Source organism: Lycorma delicatula, chromosome 1 (assembly GCF_047948215.1).
Source record: "Lycorma delicatula isolate Av1 chromosome 1, ASM4794821v1, whole genome shotgun sequence".
NCBI classification, from domain to species: domain Eukaryota; kingdom Metazoa; phylum Arthropoda; class Insecta; order Hemiptera; family Fulgoridae; genus Lycorma; species Lycorma delicatula.
Genome location: NC_134455.1, coordinates 150,598,695 through 150,620,517, shown reverse-complemented (window position 1 = coordinate 150,620,517; position 21,823 = coordinate 150,598,695). Strand labels below are relative to the sequence as shown.

Genomic DNA, 21,823 nt, shown 5'->3' with positions numbered 1-21,823 from the left:
AATTTAAACAACAAGAAATACTTTGATTCTTTTAAAGTAGAGAAACACAAAAATGTTTATGCTGAAGTATAGTAATGCTGTTCGAAAGTTCCAACCCCTGCTATTTTGATAGATAAATTCTTTAAGATATGTAGTAAATAGATTTAAAAGATGAATTTTTTCTATCAATTATCTGTTTTCTAGTCAATTATACAATTATTTTGGTAGTTTAATATTATTTTTGGTAACTCTAATGCTGGCTACATTTAGATAGTAGTCACTGTTCCACTAACACCTCAAAAAAATTGTTACCATCAAGAAAAAATTATATTTGACCAAATCACCATAAAATATAGTTAATTAATTTTGAATAACTTGTGTCTTGTACTGAAACAAATTTTCAAAAAATTAACATTTTATTTTATATTCTCTAATTTTTTAAATTTTATTAAATTTTTTAAAACACCCTCAGCAAATGAAATAAAAAATGTTTTAAATGTTCACTAAAAGAGCTAAGGCCCAGCAAATATTACATGCCAAAAGGAAATATATATTTAGGTTATACTCAAGAGTCATTTTCTCTACGAGTTTTATTAAAATCATGTTCAGTAATTTAATGAAATGCAAAAGAAAGTTGTAAGCAACATAAACAAAAGTTCAATTTTATTTGAACAGTTTAATAATATTAATTAATTGAGAGTCATTATTTTTATTAATAGAAGGGATTGGGGAAGGCCAAGCAAGGTGCAGACAATCAAATGTTTTTTTCATCTGCACTGAGCAGTCTATTGCACTCCAGATGGAATTTTGTTGGTTCTGAGGAATATAGAAGTACCCATTTTTTTGTTTTCAGTTATTTGAATTCTGAAAAAGGCTTCCTAAAAATACTGTTTCAGGTTTTATTTAAGTAAAAATTTGTCAATAAAATTTTGGCAATTTTTTTTCAATTGAAATTATGTTTTAAATACCTTCTCTTCTAAAAACAGAATGCATGGAGTAGTTTGATATGGAATAAAATAAATGAATTGGAATGATGTTTTGTTTACTATTATTGTTTGTATGAGGGCTGTATTTTTTATGAAAGAACATGCATTTTTATGTAATACACACACACACACACATATTTTATTATATAATCTATATTCATGAATATATATATATATATATATATATATATATATATATATATATTCATTTTAAATCTTTTATAGACAAAACATTAGTAGACTTTTTTTACCACTACTATCAATAAAACAATTACTCATATGAAAAAGTATCCTTAAAGAAAAGTCTATAATGAAGTAAGGGAGAAGAAGGATATTAAACTAATTAATTTAATATCCTTCTTCTCAATGTTTACTGGAATATTTAATTGAATAGTTCATTAAAGATCAATCACAACATTTTTCAAAATGTATTGATCATTGTAAAAGTATCATCATTTCTAATACATGACTTAAATAATTTTCAGTAATACTTGCTGTTAAAGAGAGATAGGTTCATGCAGTTTATCTTGAATAACCCTTCTCATAATATTATCTAATTATGTACTTTTTACATTAAAAAAAAGTAGTATGTTTCTTCTTGCTTGAATCAATTCTCATTTAATAATTTAAAAATGAATGTGTTTCATTTGGCATGTGTAATATAATTTTACAATTATTTGCATTACAGAATAATGCAACAGATCAAATTGAAATCTTTTTTTGCAAGCCTGAGTCATACTATCAACTCAGATTAAATAGTTTATTTACACTCTTGATAAATAAGACATAAAAAACAAAATTGTCAAAAAATCATTTGATAAAAATTTGAGCATACTGTATATATTTCTAACAAATTGATTTTTAAACAAATTTCAAGAATCCATCAGTAATTAACACTTCAATTTTTGAAATTTTATTTTATTTGTTATTTATAAACATTTAATAGTATTTAACAAAGTTGAAAATAATTTGAATGGGATTCAAAATTTCTGTTAGCAACTAAAATGGTTTAATCAAAATTTTGAATAATATTTTTCAAGAAAAAGTTACAAATAAAAAAAGCTTAATTAGATATCGATTTACATATTAAAGCTAAAATAATTTAATTCAACATTTTAAATTATGTTGTTCTAGAAAAAGCTTACAGATTAATTTCTTTTTCCACTTTTCCCCTCTTTGTTCAGTGCTTTCATAGAGATTTGTTTTGTCAGAATATGTAGGTGACTATCATCCCAGTCATTAATATAAAATATTCTATAAAATAAAATTATTATTATTTTATTAAATAAACTAACAATACTATAGTTTTTTAATAACACGGTTTGAACATATACTTTTAAATTTAAATTAAATAACATTTCTCTTATCTGATCATCATGTTCAATTCTATTCTTCATTAATTATAATGTGTGCAATACATTAATTATAATGTATTGCTGTTTTTTATTATGTGTATTTTCTCAATAGTAAGGGATTTAAGTGTGTTATTTTTAACAGTTGCATATTATTTATAACTAAAATTATATGTTTATGATCAACATAATCAGATCTGAGATTGTTATTTTCACATGCTTGTAAATAATATATAAGTGATTCTTAAATTTGTTTGTCTTTCCTGCATGTTTTACAATTTTCCTCTTTGCAATTTATAAATTACTTTTTTCATAGTAATAATAAATAAAATTATTAATGTAGTAGTTATAAATACAAATTTATAAATTACTTCTTTGTTACAAATATGATAATTAGATTTGCTGTTAATTATTTCATCAAACTTTTTATTTTTAAAGGTAATTTTGTTGTTTGCTAAATGATTTTTAAAAAAACATATTTTATGTGTTATTATAAACACTTACAAAAGTTACTTTTAGTCTCCTTTTATTTGTAAATTTATTTATTTCATTATTATGTTTAATCTAATATCATTAAATAAATTATTAAAGTTGTTAATGTTATAACCATTTTCAGTAATTATATATTACATTAAATTCATTTCTTTATTTAACAAAATTTTGGATCTATTAATAATGTTATATTATGTTTATCATATTTTGTGTTATGAGTGTCCTGAATTATTATTAATACTGTTGCCAATATTAATATATACCAGTAATATTGGCTCCCAGGTTCAAATCCCAGTCAGACATGGAATTTTCACACATGCTACAAATCATTCATCCCATCCTCTGAAGCAATACCTAATGATGGACCTGGAGGTTAAAAAAAAAAAAAAAAATTACATACACTAGGTCCTAGTTTATTTTTATATTTTTTTAATTGATCTTTAAAAAATGTAATGTATAATTTATTGTATTTCTAAACTGTGTTCAGTATGTTTATGAAAATTATTTAGTTTTTAAGGATTATATTATGTTTTAAATTAATCTTTTTATTGAATATAACCTATGTCATTGATTTACTTAATCCATAATTTTATCTTATAGATATTTATAATATCGATAATATTCATAAAAATTTAGAAACCATAAACACCTAGACACACAGAAGCTCTACCTTGGATGACTGAATTAGTACTGTCTGAGGCATTACTAATTGTACATTGAAGGGAATATTATACCACAGCAGAATATTTTAGGTAGTAAAAAGTCAGTCTTTGGCCCTATAATCTATACCGCCATCAATTGGGCTTTCTAAAATTGATGAATAATAATTATTAATCTCTTCCAGTTATTGTAAAAATACTAATACATTAACTTACTTAAAGGCGAGAGCCTGCTGTTAAGTGTTCTTTTTGTAAATTGTAGTTACTATTAAATATAAAGTAATATTGATTTGTTGCAATTTTAATAATGAATTAACTTCATTAATGATAGATTTGGTTATAATATTTTTACAGAATATGTTTTTATTATTTTTGTAATACTAGTTCTGGGATTTATTTCTGTTTATTTTAACTGTTTGATTAACTAAATGCTACTCCTACTATTGAATGAATTTTTAAGTTTTCTTTTAAAAGATTAGTAGAAATTAATCCTAAAGATCCACTCATTAAATTATCTTTATGAATTTGTAGAACTTCAGAGAATGTGGGAAACTTGTGGATTGTTGTTTTTATAAATATCTTTATTTTTATTAATTTTTTTATACTTATTTAAAATTTTAATGTTAAAACTATAATGATTATGAGTTCATAATTAATGAATGCGTAAAACTTGAATGCAGTGATCAAATTAAAAAAATAAAATATTTAATTAACATTTTTCAAATTTAAATATAAAACTTTAAATTTTATATTAAATTATGATACCAAAAACAATAAATCCATTATCTGCCACAGATTGCAATAGCAGCAGAATTGTTCATTTTATATCAGTAACTTAAATGGTAAGCATATTTCTCTAGGTTTAGAATTTTTTAACCTAATATTCTGTGTTGTTAATCTAATATTCTGACAAAAGAATATCTTAACAAAAGTACGAAATGAAGAGAAAAAGAAAAAATAATGAAATAGTGTGTAGTTGAAAAAATTAATTTTTATAAATGATTTATAAGATGTGATTTTCTAAATTCTTTATTAATAAAGTTTAATTAATCTTTGAATCTTGAAGCTGAATTAATTTTAGATCTACAAATCCCACCACTCATTCCCAAAAGCCTGCTTATTATTATAAATTGTTGTGCTCTGGATATAACCTAACTTTTGCCAGAACTTGAAACGTAACTTTGTTTTACATGTTCTACCATTATTCCTGAAATAAAGATGTTACAAAGCACTTGTTACTCTAATACAAACAATTGTTTGGATTGTAGAAAAACATACTTGTTCTCTATGAACTAGTGCTGTGCTCTAGTAAATATTACTGCTCGCATTCAAATACTTTTTTATAAAATACAATCAGACATTTTTTGAACAAACGCATGGGTGTATTGCAGTTCAGTTGGGTTGTTGTAATTACTCTTTGGATGAAACTTTGTGCTTAGTGCATATACAGCACTAAGATACTGTATAATGAAAAACCATTCACTAATTTGGTAATTATAAATGCAGCAAACAGAAGTTTTGCATATAAAATGAGAGATGTACAAATTGCAAAAGTATTAATATTTATTTATTTATTTATTTTTTAATGATTAATTCTCCATGTAAGCTTGAAGCTAGTGCATGGGAATATGAAATGGAAATTTTGTAGCATATGAAAAATGCCATGCCTGATCGGGATTCGAACCCGGGATCCCCAGATGAAAGGCCAAGACGCTACCACATTTAAAAAAATGCTTTTCAGTATTTTATGATGCTTAGTTACATAAAATAAATGATCAATCCTTCTGAAAAAAATTATTTACTTGATCATGATCACTCAATTGTTTTTATACCCACATAACATCTCAAGTATTGAGAATTTTAGAAATACTCAAAACTCAAAGGCAGTTGTACCAAAAACTCTGTGATATGTGCACAACATACTGGCTTAGTGAGAAGAATACAACTTACTGAAATTTTCCAATTTTTCCAAGTATTACTACTTAGAAGAGTTTCATACAAATTTTATATCAACAATATTTATTTAGAGAAATGGTGACTTAAACCACTGATAACTTTCCTTCAAAATTATTTCTCGAAACTGCAAATGGTTAAGTTAGTTTTAGTTGATTATTGTGTGCTAAGCTTCCAGCTCAAAAAGATTAAAACAAAAAAAAATAGTTTATCTAGTTTTGTGTGTTGCATTGAGAAGTGTCTATTAAATTAGTTTTATATTATATCATTGTTTTATATTCATAAATTTCATACTTTCTGAATGTGTTAAAATATGGCTCTTTTATATGAATGTGCAGAGCATCAGTGTTGTTGGATGTGAATCTGAGATACTGTTTAACCTTACTCTAAAAATATGTTCTTCTAATAAAACAGAACTTCTAAAAACAGCATAAGCTTTAATACAATAATATTAAACACAATGATTAAGTTTTAAAAATATTGTATTTAATAAATTTGGTTTTTCATTTAAAAAGTTTAAAGTTTAAAAATAATTTTAATTGCTAACCATCATGAACATAAATATTATTTTTATTCAACTATTACAAAAAATTATTTTTTAATTTCTTATAAAAAAAAGTTTTCAATCATCTTTCTTACCTTATTTTGTATTAATCCATATTTAAAATTTTTATTCTGACTGAATACAAAACTTTGTCCCAACCACTGATAAGCAACAGAAGAATTTTCTGAATAGAAAATCAATTTCTTTAATAAAATAATCATTTCTGGACTGACAGGGATAAACTTATCTGTGCTAAAACCTTTTTCTTCAATGAGAACATGATTTTCATTTAAATATGTCTTAACTTTTTCTTTTATTGTTGGGATAACTTCTACTTTTTTTTTTTTTTCCCGTGTCAGTTTGGTTGTTTCCAATGAGCGATTAGATTTATGAATGCTGCAATATTTTGAATTTCCATTTTGAGATGAATTATTTTCATTTGATTTTGTTTCTTGTACTATTTCCTGAGATGGTTCTTCTGATTTAGAATTTTCAGTTTCTTGTAAATTAGTAATACTGTTTTCTAAAACAGTATTAGTTACAAAAGAATAATTTTCCGCTGCTTCATTTGAGGAGTCAGTTTCTTTAAAAGTGATGTTATCCTGACTACAGATATTATCAGAAGCCAAATTACTTTCATCAGTGATAAATATTTTATCAGAGATTTCATTTTGTTTACTAATGTCTTTTTTATTTTCTACAATTTCAGATTTTAATGTGGTTTTGGTTATATCACAGTCTGAAATATTTTCTAGGAATTCATAATTTTCTTCTTTAAATCTGGTTATAATATCTGGTGTTATGTTGGATTTCTTTTCTTCTACATCTAGATTATTCTCTGTTGAATTCTGTTTATCTTTCAGGCACTGAAAGGTGTTCAATTTACTTGGACCAAGTCTTATACGATTATCATTGCGTTTATAATCAGATGAATTTTTTATTGAAGATATCAGGGCATCTTCTCTTTCTCGTAGAGCTTTTTGTAAATGTTTCTTTGGGTAAGACCTTGGATTTGAGTTACTATAATCAACTGATTCTTGCAGTGAAGAATGATGATAGCCATGAGAGGAATCTGTTAATGATTCTGAATCTTCTTTCTTGTCAACAAATCTGGAGCATCCTAAAACAGATAAAATATTAATTTTTTTTTGATGGGACTTTTCTTGGTAATTGTCAAAAAATTAATAGTAATTTCCCCAGACAAACCCAACCCCACATCTGTGCAATAACATTTATGCATACGTCTGGGGCGAGCAACAACAAGGTACAAGGATTGTCTGAAAAGTTTTCAGCCCCAACATGAAGACGGCAGCACTCGTCAACAAAAGTTAGGAAATGTATTCGCGCATTGAAAGTACTCACTAAAATTTATGGGATTGGCGGTCCAGAGCTGTCAGAGCTGGTTGCGTTTGTGATTCTCAGTTTCACTGTTTTTCAGCGAGGGCGGAAGGCATGACTGTGATCTGTTTTTGCCGTTGCTGGTCGGAGTGCGGATGTGGAGTGCTTATCGTTCGTCTCGGTTGTAGAGCCGGATTGAGGGTGAGTTACTGTGAGTTTAGCTTTCCCGAAGTCAGCCGAAGTGAGCGCCACTTAGCGTGAGTCAGTCACTTCGGCAGGGATTATCCTATGGGTAAGGGTTCTCGGGGTGCTTTAGATGGCGTTGCTTCCCGACTTGTTGGAAGGTGGTTTTGGTGAGGATGCTCTAAAAACAGGAAAGGGTTCGAGTGAGGTCGGTAGTTATCGGCCCATCAGCCTCTTGCCGGTTATCGGCAAGTTGCTTGAAAGGCTAATTATGGAACGGCTCTGGGAATGCACATTGATATGAACTCTCTTCTAAATCGAGACCCAATGTGGCTTTATGAAAGGGGTTGGCATCGAGGATTGCATCTTAAATGCTCCTGCCGAAATGGAAAGCGCCGACTGTAAATATTTTTTGGCAGTTTTTGTAGACATAAAGGCAGCATTTCCTTCCTTGTATTGGGGTTTGTCCTCTATGAGTTGAAACGTCGCAATGTTCCCGTAGCCCTGCAGGCCGTAGTGCGTGACTATTTGTCTAAAGGTACGGCTGTGTTTAGAGATGCGCACCTAGCTGTGGAAAAATCTGTCACCACGGGAAGCTCGCAGGGTTCCGTTCTCGGTCCGCTGCTGTGAAACCTAGTATTTAACGGATTTCTGGGACTGACATTTCCAGAAGGATTCACGGCCCAGGCTTTCGCTGATGACTTTCTCCTGTTAGTTCGTGGTAGTTCACGACCACAGCTAGAAGACCGAACGCAGGCGGCTTTGTCGAGCGCGGAGGGCTGGATGGACATGCAAAATTTAACGATTTCTGTGCCCAAGACCAAGTGTATGCTTTTCAAGGGTGCAGACAAATTATTGTACAGTCGTAACCCCCATATTAAGTATAAAGGCTGTGTCATCAGCCGAGTTAAAGTTCATAAGTACCTAGGTGTTTTGTTTGATGTAAAGTTGCTGTTTAGCAACCACATTCGGCAAGTAGCGGCGGACGCCGTCTCTGTGATGCAAAAGCTTAGGAGGATTGCTCGGAAGGATTACGGGCTGTCGGGCCGTCATTTATACATGGTGTACTGAGGTGTCTTCGAAAGTATGGCTTCTTATGCTGCGTCCGTTTGGGCACATAGTTGGATAGAAATCAAGCACATATTACGAATTTAAGGAGTTCCCAGCGTAGAGCCTTAATTGTATGTATTGGTGCTTTTAAGACAACCTTCTATGAGGCTACCTATGAGGTTACAAGCCGGCCCTGTACCAGAGCGGAACGGTGATCTCAATGCACCGGTTCTAAATTTCGAACAGTTACCCATCTCCTGCCTGCGTAGAAGGCTCTACAGCTTCGCGATGAATACATGGCAGCAAGAATGGCATGCCTCGACTAAGGAAAGGTCCTTGTATAGATTTATTCAGGACTTGGGAAGATGGTATACCTCTCCTTTGTTTTTAAGGGCAACGGGTGCCCGGGTGCTCTCCAACTACGTGAACTTGAACCAATATTTGTTTCTTTTCCGCCTGACAGCTCATGAGCTGTGCATCTGCGTCACTATCGAACGAACACATGATGTTCGACTGCCCAGCTCTTGGGGTGGGGGGGGGGGGCAGAACTCAGGCCACCTTGGAACTTAGAAGTCAAGTGGTTGGCTACTCATAAGCGGCGAGTCAATGTGGCGAGAGCCTCATTGTCGGACCCTTTGGGTGTTCCTTGATGCGGCTATGTTGTTCAACCGGCATCAGTAGTTTATTTAGGGTAAAGACTCCTACCGTGCTGCTGTGAAAAGCTACCCGAGAAAGATTGCTAGTCATTAGCCAATTAAAGCTTCAAGCGCGTTTATATTGGTGGAGAGGTTACTTGCTGGCATTCAGCGATCTAGGTGTGGCAGCAAATTGCTGTCTTGACCAAGTAAATTTAATTTATTGAGTGTCATATATATTTTTATTAGTTGACGGGGTGCGCCTACCTATTTTTAATAATATATGAGAAGTGAGCGGTGGGACTAAAGAGAGTGGTGTGGCACCACTCTTAGTTCGGTCACGTGATTAGGTTAGCTCTAGGAGCTAGTTAGGACTTGTTGCTTAACTGATTCAAGGCTCAGTAGTCGTTTGTGGCAAAGATATTCAGTCTCATGCTTTAGGGCGACTGAATGGGGTGGTAGTAGGAGAAATGTCATGCAAACTAGTATGGGTAAGGGTATCGGATCCTTTACTGCTACGTGCGAGCCCTGGGATGTTGGTATCAAGGGTCAGGAATACCTGACTTCCCAGTCCGGGTTAAATTTGTGGAAGGCGGCTGACTGGGGGAACTCAGGCAGGATCTATGATCCGGGGAACCCCCAACCGTCTTTTCGCCCACACCTTATGACATATTAACTGACAATTTTATTGGTCATGGATATTTCAATTTTCACAACATCCGTGGCAGAGGGTCCACGTAAAACCTCTCGTCCAAGAGAGCCTTTGTCTTCGGAAGCGAAGCGAAGGATGACCTTAGTTTAGCGATAAGGAAGAGTGTAGCGTCAAGGAAAAGAGATCCAACGAAGCTTCCAGTAAAGAGCATCGGATTGATTCCGAAGTATTTAGTGATCAAGAGGAAAGAAGGTGATTTTTCAAAAATAAGTCCTTTTGGGATAGCGCGCGGCATCACAGAAGTTACAGGAGGGCCTGTAAAGGAGATAGGAAACTTACGGACCATTTGTTGAAACAGTAATGATTCACAATCGTTTCGACTTTTGAAAGTGACTGAGTTGGGAGTCATGGACATCGATGTCTAACCACACAGAACGTTAAACACCACAAAAGGAGCGATTGTGTGCAGACACTTACTAAACTGCATGGAGGAGGAAATTGTCGAGGAACTTTATAGTCGAGGAGTAGTAGCATGTCGGCGACGTAACACACGTAGTGACGGAGAAATTACATCCTCCGTGGAGGATGTCTGTATATTAATAACAGCTACATCATAAGGAAAAAATTGTGTCGGAGTCTTCTTTGACCTGCAGAAGGCTTTCGTTATGACCTGGCGTCATGAAATAATGCTTCAACTGCAGAATGGGGCATTCGCGGCAATCTACCAGTATTACACAGCAGCTATATGAACGACCGTACTTTTTAAGTACTCGTTTACAATGAATTCTCATCAGAAAACAGATTTGGAAAATGTCATACCACAAGGCTCGCCGTAGAGCGTTACCTTGTTCCCTATCGCTATCATTGAACTGATATGTCAGCCATTCCAGCGGAAGTGTTTACTTCGATGATCTGGCAGTTGTATATGTCAGCAACACTACAGTTATGGTGAAATATGAATTGAAACGAGCGAAAACGCCCTTAACGAAGTTGCTAAGTAAAATGGTTTCAAATTTTCATCAGAGAAAACCTGCTGTGTACACTTCTGTATGAAGAGAATTCCTCACCGAAGTCCTATTTTGGCCATCGAAGATCACTCAATACACAAGAATTGAATGAAACGCATCTGTAGCCAGACGGATAAATGAATTGTGGACTGCATCGCGTATCTTTAAAGCGGTGGACGGGGCCGACGAATAAGCCACGCAGCCACAGTCAAAACAAGAATGGACCAGAGCTCGGTAGAAGTGCAACATGCATAATCGATCAGCTCCCCAATGAGTATTGGATAGGACTCTCAGCATGTCTAGCATTTTTAGACATTTTACCTCCAAGCTCCTTAAAATGTGTTGCCATGTTAGTCGTTGGTCAAACCATAATTCAAGAAATGTAACCCGCATGCATGGTTCAACTGGTTCACCATGTAAAAACAGTTGAGATTCAACATATTCCCTTCAACATAAAAAGCAATTGCATTTCGTCTTGCCAAGAGAAAACGTGAATTCAGTCGTTTTACACCAAGATTCTAGTCGGATTAAAGTGTTTTAGAGCAGCCTCTCGCTAATAGCTAAAGTTTTAGATGCAACATCAATTGAAAAAATCATCCACAAATAAAGAACACAAAGGATTTTCGTACACAGTTTGTTACACTATATAGTGTTACAGCAATTAACACTTAAGACAGTTCCCTGTGATATTCCGTTTTCTAGTGTAGAATTTTCGGATACCGTCGTTCTAACTCGAACTCGAAAGGATTCTACTACTGAGGATATCCCTGTTAAATGCAAAAAGATTTCCTTGTATACCCCACTTATGTAGTTTATTTAGAATTCATCTCCTCTAAGTCATGTCATACACCTTTTGCATATGGAAAAATACAACGAGGCATTGGCGAAGTAGGTTTTGAATAACAGATTCAAGTGAAACCACATGATCAATAGACAGATCTTGATATTGATCGGTAGTTCTACCTTGGCGAAAATAACATTGTTCGGAGGCAATCAGGGCGTTTACAAGTTACCATTCTAGACGACGGTTTACCATTCGTTCCATCACTTTACATGGGAAACTGGTCAAGGATTCTGATATTATAATTTCCAGGGCAAGTGTCACGGGAATTATTCAAGACGTACCTTAGCTTATCAAAAGAAAAAGGAATATTTAATTGATTTTGCAATCTCCGATAACAAATGGCACACTTTCTACCTGCAACTTATACCTGATAAACTCACGAAACATAATAATGAACGTGAAACTGCCAAACAAATATTTCCAAGTGTTTCGCCACATCAATTAGCGTCTGTATGAGGATGCCATTGTTTTTCAGTCCAATTGGTTGTAGAGATTATCGTGAACCACATATAGCCACACATATTTCTCCACACAATCGATGATGGAGTTGCCTGAGAAATGGTATCGACACATAATTCAGATATGATTTCCACCTAGTACACCGAAACACTCGATGGCAAACAGTCCTCGCATTGCGAAAGGCACAGAGCAATGCAGTTGTAGTCCTTCGGTTGAAATCACGTAAAGCCCTGCGACGATCTCATAGTGCACGCCTACAGCCTTCGTTCCACCAAGGAACAGAAGACCGCCTTGGCTTTCCAGATGTTAAAGGAATAAATTCATTTGCGCTATCGAGTATCGGTAGTGCAAACTTGGTAACTTGGTGAGCCGCGCAACCACTCCTGTCATATTGGCCAAATAAATCCTTGTATCTGCTTATTGTTATCTTGTAACCACCTATTTGCGTGGCTGACTCTGAGGTACATCACTAACACCGAATTAGATAATGACCGGTCTGTGATAGCTTTCAAAGAAGATTTTGGAAACGCGCCAGGTAAGACGTGAGAGTAGGGATGTTAAACACATACAGTAAAGGGACAATGGTCGTGTTAGTGTTAATGGAACTAAGTCTCCATCAAAAGGCAATAAAGAAAGCGATGTCAAAATATTTGACATCTCTTCACTGCCTTTTTTCTGTATCACCAAAATATTTGGTGATTAAGAAAAAAGAAGGTGATTTTTTCAAGATCAGTCCTTTTCTGACTGGTCGAGGGATTACAGAAATAGTAGGAGGACGTGTTAAGGAAATGGGAAGTATTACGATGGGATTGTTTGTTGAGACTGTCAATGACGTGCAGTCGTCTCGGTTACTCAAAGCGAAGAAGATAGGAGAAATTGTCATTGAGATTGTACCATATAGTAACTAAACAAACCTTCAAAGAAGTAGTTGTGTGCCGGAATTTGTTGAACTGCACTGAAGATGACTGTAGAACTGTATGGACAGGAAGTTTCTGAATGTCGACAACGGAGAAATCGTACCTCCGTGTCGCATATTTTGACGTTTAACAAACCTAAGTGTCCTGACAAAATAAAAGCTGGATTTCATTAATGTTTTCATAAACTAGAAGTTCGTCCGTTTTTCACTGTGTTTTGCGTGTCAGAAATTGGTACATACAGCCGCGAGATGCACGAGAAAACAAATCTGACTTATGGCGATCCGTTGTATCCTGATGATCCGTGCAGGGACCCGTCGATTTGTTAATTATAATGGATATCATAGTGCAAGATCACAAAAACTGTCCGGAATATAAGGAAGAATTGGCGATACAGAAGATAAAGACGTTCAGGTCAGCTACTTTGAAGCGAGAAAATTTGTGCACAGCAGAACACCAAATACCAAGTCTTATGCACAGGTTGCTGCTGCTCCTGCAGCAACTAAACCAAAGGACGTGATAACAGAACTGGCGCTATCCTTAGCAAATTTAGAAGAACGGATCATTGGTTAAATGTTGAAGAATCAAACAACTAGGGACTGCAACCCAAAGCCATCAAGAATAAAAACATATGGTTAAACAAAACAGTTCTTTCCACCTTCTTCAGAGAGTTTCTTTCAAATAGTTCTTTCAAAGAAATGAACCTTTGGCCAGTTACAAGGCGAAGGAAAACGAAGCCAAAGTTCAAAAGAAGCCTGAAGCAAAAATTAAAATTGAAAAAATCCCGATTAAGGGAAATGAGAAAAAATAAATTAATATTTTAGAAAATGAGAACTTAGAACGACTTCAATGGAGCCTCGAAAAGCTCGGAGACCTTTAAGTGAGAGGACGAGAATTTAAGCCGTCCCACAAGTTATAGCAGACAGTGCATTGAGTTTCGATTCCGATGCACTGTAGACCACACTATTTGAGCCGATATCATCTGATGCCGGCAGCAAGACATCCTCCGTAATTTACTGCGGATGATCAGAAGGATCCATCTCCGAGGCATCAGAATCCTTTGATTTCGACATGAGGTCTTTAGGAAGTTGGAAAAAAAGAAAGAAAGAATAGCCTAAGGGTAAACCTAGTCGATAGAACTTAAGAGGAAGTTAAATCTTACGTGCTTCTGATATAATTATTGACTTAATTTTTTAATTTATTTTGATATTTTTTGACATTTCATTAGAAATGGTTAGCGTGTTTAAGTGTTTTTAAGTGGCAAGAGCCGTTTACACCCTAGTCATTTTGTGTTTCTTTAGGGTTTCAAAACCTTTTGTCAGCTCTATTTATTTGATAATCTGTTTTGATAAGACTATTCTGACTACGTCACTAGTGTACCAAGGGGGAAAAGAAATATCTTCTTTTTTCTTTTTTTTTTTTGATCTGGAAAGGGAGTAATGACCACAGTAGTTGATGCCCCTAAAAACTTAAAAAAATAATAACAATAACGTCCCGGATAAAACCCAAGGCAATAACAACACGCACGCGTCCGGGTTGAGCAATGACTCTACTTCAGAGTCATTCAATCACAATCGAAGTGACAATCAGTCACTTCGGCCCTTGGCAGAGATTGTTCTATGAGTAAGTGTATTGGAACCCTTACTGGTACGTGCGAGCCCTGAGTTGTCGGTATCGTGGGTCAGGCAGTACCTTACATCCGGGTTAAATCTGTGAGAGGCGGCTTAAATTTGCGGGAGGCGGCTGACTGAGGAACCCAGGCAAGATCAAAGATTCGGGGCACGCCCAATCGTCTCTCCACTCACACCTTATGACATATTGCTGACGAAACTATATATTATGGAAGCATCAACAACCACATCTTCCGTGGTAAAGGGTCCATATAAAAACCTTCGTCCAGAGAACCCTGGTGTTCGGAAGCGAAAAGAAGGAAGCGTGTTGAGTTGAGCAAGTCTGAGAAGAAGATCCGAATTAAGTTTCGACCTAAGAGCTTTGTACCAATTCCAAAGTATCTGGTGATAAGGAAGAAAAAAGGGGTTTTTCTAAAATTAGTCAGTTCTTTCGTGATTGCTTGTGGGATCACAGAAACTGCAGAAGAACCAGTGAAAGAGACTAGGAAGACTGCTATGGGTTTGTTTATGGAGACCGTCAATGACCTACAGTCATCACGGTTACTAAAAGCTATGAAGTAGGACTTATCGTCGTTGAGGTTTTACCGCATGATACACTAAATACCTCCAAGGGTTGTTGTGTGCATGGACCTTTTAAACTGCACAGAAGAAGAAATCGTCGAGGTTCTTCAGGAACAAGGAGTTGTTACATGTCGGACGTTTGAACACCAAACGTAACGGAGAAGTTGTACTCTCTGCGTCGCATGTTTTAATATTTAACAAACCTAAGTGTCCTGAAAAAATTATGGCTGGCTTCCATAGACTGGATGTACGTCCTTTCATCCCGACTCCATTGCGGTGTCTTGGATTTCAGAAATTCGGATATACAGTGGCGAAATGCACTAGGAAACATATCTGTCCTTGTGGTGACCCATTATATCTGGATGACCAGTGTAAGGATTCACCGTTTGAGTAAACCGCCACGGACATCGTTCTGCTAGAGCTCGAAACTGTCCGATCTATAAGAAGGAAGTAGCAATACAGGAAGTAAAAACTATTCAAAAGGTCAGCAACTTCGAGCCAGAAAAATTGAGCTCCTAGATTTCCAAAGCTTACGCCCTATGCTCACGTTCCTGCAGCTCCTGCAGCTTTTTTTAAACCAAAGGACCAAATTTCTGAACTGGCACCATCATTAGCAAGCATGGTCAAACGAATTATCAATTACAAATTGAAGAGTCGAACAGTTAGAAAAACTAATCCAAAGCTGATGAAGAAAGAAGCGGATGTCTTTACACAAAAGATTGTTACTCAACCGAGGAATGAACCTTCGACCAGTCAAAAGCTCGATGAAAGTGAACCAAAATGATGATGACTAAAGCTAAAGTACAGATCGAAAAATCCCCCTCAGGGATTCCTAAACTGAAGTAAAGATCTTGGAAAAGGAACCTTTCGACAACCGACAATGGAGCCTCCAAAGGCACTGAGGCCTTTAAGTGAGAGGGTGAGGACTAAAGCCACGCCTCACATACTTTAGCGGGGAGTGCTCGAATTTCGACTCTGATACACTGCAGTAGATCACAGATCTGCAGGATCAGAAGAATCAGTCTCTGAGGCCTCCGACACCCTGGAATTTGACATCATGACTTTCAGGAAGATGGGAAAAAGAAGAAAGAAAGGATGGCCTAAGAGTAAACCTATGCGATAGATTTTAAGAAGTTAGTTTTTATGTGCTTCTGACTCAATTGATTTATTATTCTAATTAATTTTTTTCTTTAAAAATTATTTATGTGTTTTAAGTGTTTTTAATGTTTAGTTTTAAGTGTTTTTAAATGCCAAGGGTCCTTTACATCTTTGTCATATATTTAAATTGGGTTTTTTAATATCCCTTGACAAGCAAGTCTGATGACCATGTTACTAGTATTTAACAGCGAAAGGAATGAAAGGTTTTTTTATATAGGAAGGGGCTAATGACCATAGTAGCTGATGCCCCTAAAATTTAAAAAGAAAAAATTAAATAAAAAATAATAATAATAATGATTATCTTCTCTTTCCATCATTAACAAATAATTTTAAAAAAATTTTAAAGATTATTGATGTTGAAAATTTTTCTCATTTGTTGTTTTTTAGCAGCTATAACTATAATAGTTACAGGTAACTTGATATAAGTAAAATATCACTCACAGTAACTACAGAGCTTTTTCTCAGGAATAATCAGCTTCCATGTGTGACTAAGGAAGTAAGAGTTGAAATTCTTTCTTATCATCCTCAGTGAGCTGAGTGTACTGTTTTACATTAAACAGCAGTAATTTGTCCCAAAATGCAGAAGGTGCCAACAGAGTGATGTTAGTAACCTGTAAGTACTGCCTTATAATGACCAACATTATTTTCAGAGAAAACAACTCTGGGGCTTCTTGTTTGTGCTTAATAAGTGTAACAGCCATAAGGAAGACTAGGACAGATACTACAACATTATGATACTGTAATCAAACAGTATTATAAAGTTGCAGTACCTATCTGCAGACAGATTCTGTAATAATATGTTTGTTTGATGTATAATATGTGTATATGCAGGTACAATACATTTTATACATATATAAGCCCTAAACCAGAATAAAAAATACAATAAATTCCGGAATATCATATAAATCAATCATTAATTTAATTGAATAGGTTACCATATCAATTTTCCCTCTTAAAAGTAAAGCTGCATAAATATATAAATTTTGTTCACTACTGATGGTATGAGAAAGAAGACAAATTTAGTCATAGAATTATTTAATAGTGATCTCTAGTTCTTTCTATATAACTAGAATGAATTCTTTTTAATAAAATAAAATTTTGTTTTAACTATATTTAGTCCAAATGATGGTTTACTTAGTCATGCAACTGGGAACATGCATCAATTGTACAAATGAAATTATTAATTATTTTAAATGGAATTTTTTTAATTAATCTTATTACACAGACTCTCCTATAATATTTTATGCAGCTAATATAGTGTTGTCATTTACAATAACATTTTATTATTGTATCTATGTGAAATATGTAATTGAAGAAATAGAGAAGTAAGTAATTAATTATAGTACATGTAATTTAGTTGCTGTTTAATTTCCAAGAAACACAATTAAAAAAATCTGATGTGGACACCTCATGACTTCCTTGCACACCACATTTAAAAAAAAATGAAAAGTACATAAAATTTTGTTTCATTAATAACTTCTGATATTTTTTCATATTTTCTTTTTATTTATTGTTATTATTGAATTATTATTTATTATAAAAATGTTTTCACCATCAGAGGTTAATAATTATTAATAAATCAATATATTTAAATTAAAAAAAAAATTTAAAAAAGGAGATGAAGTTGAATTGGAACTGATGCGCCTTACCCTTAAACCCTTGTGACACAGAAACCATGATTTAGAGGGATTTCTTTCCCATCAGGTATTAGACATCAGCCAGTTACATATCAGTAGCTGTAAATGAGTAGTTCCATCTTGTTCTCAGATGTCTTCCTCCAAAAGGTTAATAATTCAATAAGTAGTTCTTTCTACATTTTTATTTCTATATCGTTTTGCACGAAGTATAATTTAGTAATTGCCAACACCCTATTTAAAAATCATAATAGAAGAATATACACTTGGAAAAAGCCAGGCGATACTGCAAGGTATCAGATAGATTATATCATGGTTAAGCAAAGATTTAGAAATCAACTCGTTGACTGCAAAACTTACCCTGGAGCAGATATTGATAGCGACAAAAATTTAAATGAAATGTAGATTGGGGTTTAAAAATCTGAAAAAAAGGTGTCAAATGAATCGGTGGAATTTAGAGAAGCTTGAGGAAGAGGAGGTAAAGAAGATTTTTGAGGAGGACATTGCAAGAGGTCTGAGTGAAAAAGATAAGGTAGAAATGTAGAAGAAGAATGGGAGAATGTTAAAAAGGAAATTCTTAAATCAGCGGAAACGAACTTAGGCGGAACAAAGAGAACTGGTAGAAAACCTTGGGTTTCAGACGATATATTGCAGCTGATGGATGAACGTAGAAAATATAAGAATGCTAGTGATGAAGAAAGTAAAACGAACTATCGACAATTAAGAAATACTATAAACAGGAAGTGCAAACTAGCCAAAGAAGAGTGGATTAAAGAAAAGTGTTTAGAAGTGGAAAGAGAAATGAACATTGGTAAAATAGACAGAGCATACAGGAAAGTTAAGGAAAATTTTGGGGTACATAAATTAAAATCCAACAATGTGTTAAACAAAGATGGTAAACATTTATTATACAAAAGGTAAAGTCGATAGGTGAGTGGAATATATTGAAGAGTTATATGTAGGAAATGAATTAGAAAATGGTGTTATAGAGGAAGAAGAGGAAGTCGAAGAGGATGAAAGGGGAGAAACAATACTGAGATCTGAATTTAAGAGAGCATTAAAAGATTTGAATGGCAGAAAGGCTCCTGTAATAGACGGAATACCTGTAGAATTACTGCGTAGTCCAGTTGAGGAAGCGATTGATAGATTATACAAAATGGTGTGTAATATTTACGAAAAAGGGGAAGTTCCGTCAGACTTCAAAAAAAGTGTTATAGTCATGATACCAAAGAAAACAGGACCAGATAAATGTGAAGAATACAGAACAATTAGTTAAACTAGCCATGCATCAAAAGACTTAACTATAATTCTGTACAGAAGAATTGAGAGTAGAGTGGAAGAAGTGTTAGGAGAAGACCAATTTGGTTCAGGAAAAGTATAGGGACAAGGGAAGCAATTTTAGCGCTCAGATTAATATTAGAAGGAAGATTAAAGAAAAATAAACCAACATACTTGGCATTTATAGACCTATAAAAGGCATTCGATAATGTAGACTGGAATAAAATGTTCGGCATTTTAAAAAAATTAGGGGTCAAATACAAAGATAGAAGAACAATTGCTAACATTTACAGGAACCAAACAGCAACAGTAATAATTGAAGAACATAAGAAAGAAGGCGTAATAAGAAAGGGAGTCCGACAAGGATGCTCCCTATCCCCGTTACTTTAATGATGTTAAAGAACAATTTAGATTCGGAGTAACAGTACAAGGTGAAAAGATAAAGATGCTAAAGATGTTTTGGGAATTAGGCGTATCGCCTAATTCCCAAAACAAAAATAGCGATACGCCCCTTCACCCGGACAAGATTGCAGCTCACGTCGTGTCCTCATCTACAGCCGCACGGGATAGAGCTTATTCAACATACGTGAAACACGAATTTAAAGCACTGAAAGCCTCTAGCCAGGAACAAACTGAATTCTTCCGTTCATTTAGTACCGATGAAGTAATAAAACCCTTAAATATGTGAAAGCAAACAAGGCACCAGGACCTAACGGGACACATTCAGAGTTTCTGCGGTAAATACACAAAAAACTGGCAGGCCCAGTTCTTTACAGACATCATGAAGAGGAAGAATTCCGAATGAGATGAAAAAGTTAAATCATCTCTATCCTAAAACCAGGTAAGCAAATGACGACCCAAAAAGCTATCGCCCAATAGCTCTATTGACCGCAATATATAAGCTCTTTGAAAGACTCTTATATAGCAAAATTGGAAGAAAAATACTTGAGATTCCTCTTGATCAGGCTGGCTTCCGACCAGAAAGAAACTGCATAGACTAGATAATGACTAGACTAGATAATGTTTTTTTGGAAGCACGTTTCCAAATAAATCTGAAAACATCAGCTGCGTTTATAGACTTCTCTGTTGCCTACGACATCGTCTGATCTTCTACTCGTATATAAACTTGTACAAGTAATTCCATGTAGAAAGACCCTAAGACTCGTTGACAACACGCTGCTGGTAGGAATTTTCGAGTTATATTGGGTAGCCAAAAGAGCTTCTCAAAAATGCTAAACGACGGGCTGCCTCAGGGGCTCGTCGTTCAGCATTGTGATACTATGTTATTTGTTATGTAAGTTGCTTATATTATTTGTAAAGCTGAAAATTTAGCTCCACAAAAAAGCTAAATCGCAAACGGTAAAATACTATAATACATGATTATTCATAAGATAAAATTATTAGCGGAATTGAAGACGTGAAGAATAGTTCGTGGGTAGTAATATAAACGTGGGTAGTAAGACCCACCGTAAATTAAGTTTTATTAGCAATTAAAAAAAAATAAAATTAAAAGTAAAATTTTAATGTAAGATATTATTTTTGAAGGAAAAATTATATCAAATTTTTATCGTATAACAAAATAAGATACGACCAACATTTTCAAAAATGAAGCTTTTTAAAGCGTAATATGAAATTCATTATCCAACGAATAATTAATTTCTTATAATAGCAGCTAGAAATTGTATTTAAATGAAGTATATTAAAATTACCTGTAATCAGCTAAACTTATTTTATAATTATTTTGAACAAGGCACGTGTAATAGTGTCAAATATACGAGCTAAAATAGCATATTTTTAATGAACAGAAACCACCTTTATAAATATTTCATATATCCTACAGAAAACATCAAAGAAAAGCAATTAATTGCTATTCGTATATGGTTCTTCCTTATTATGGAATAGCAATGATTTAAACATTATTAAACTTGTTATGGCCGCCGTTTTATACTAATGAAATTCTTTTACGCTATTAATTTAAAACCAGTATTATTAATGTTAAATAAAAAATAAATAACATAGTCTAAAAAAGCCTACTTTTTAAAGAAACTATAATTTAGGGGCCTTAAGAATGCCTATTTTGAGAATTTTATTGTCGCTTAATATATCAACAGGTGTGATATATATACTAAATGTTGCAATTCAACTCACCTCGCTGGTTAGAAGATGAAGCACGTGTTGATCCGGGAGAAGCATGTTTACGATGAAAAGGATACATTCAGATACTAACAATATCTATTCGGTTTTAATCGCACTAAAAGTTAGCCGCTTTTAGATTCTCGCATGTAAATAGTCGCTCGATCAGGTACGGTGAGTAGCGCGATCCTATATAGGAGATATGTATGTGGTAGGGCAAAAATCGATTTTATGTGTTATGAACTTCTCCCTCCATCGTAGGTTATAAACGAGCTTCTCTCCTAGCTAATCAAAGAAACTGTAATACTACATTTGATCAAACAACGCAAAAATCACCCTTTTCCCCGGTTCAACAGCGCGGTATGAAATAGAATTGTATCA

The 21,823-nt window shown here is 34.0% G+C and overlaps 1 protein-coding gene across 1 annotated transcript in view; it reads right to left on the bottom strand.

Annotated features, from left to right (window-relative positions):
- LOC142318204 (putative ubiquitin carboxyl-terminal hydrolase MINDY-4) overlaps positions 1-21,613 on the bottom strand; it is a 60,717-nt gene extending 39,104 nt beyond the window's left edge. Inside the window, exons 1-2 of the mRNA XM_075354764.1 lie at positions 21,458-21,613; positions 6,061-7,085 (exon numbers count right to left, since the gene is read on the bottom strand). Coding sequence (XP_075210879.1) covers positions 6,061-7,085; positions 21,458-21,524 — 1,092 coding nt within the window. The 5' untranslated portion in view covers positions 21,525-21,613. The remainder of the gene's footprint in view (positions 1-6,060; positions 7,086-21,457) is intronic.
- Positions 21,614-21,823: the final 210 nt, after the last annotated feature.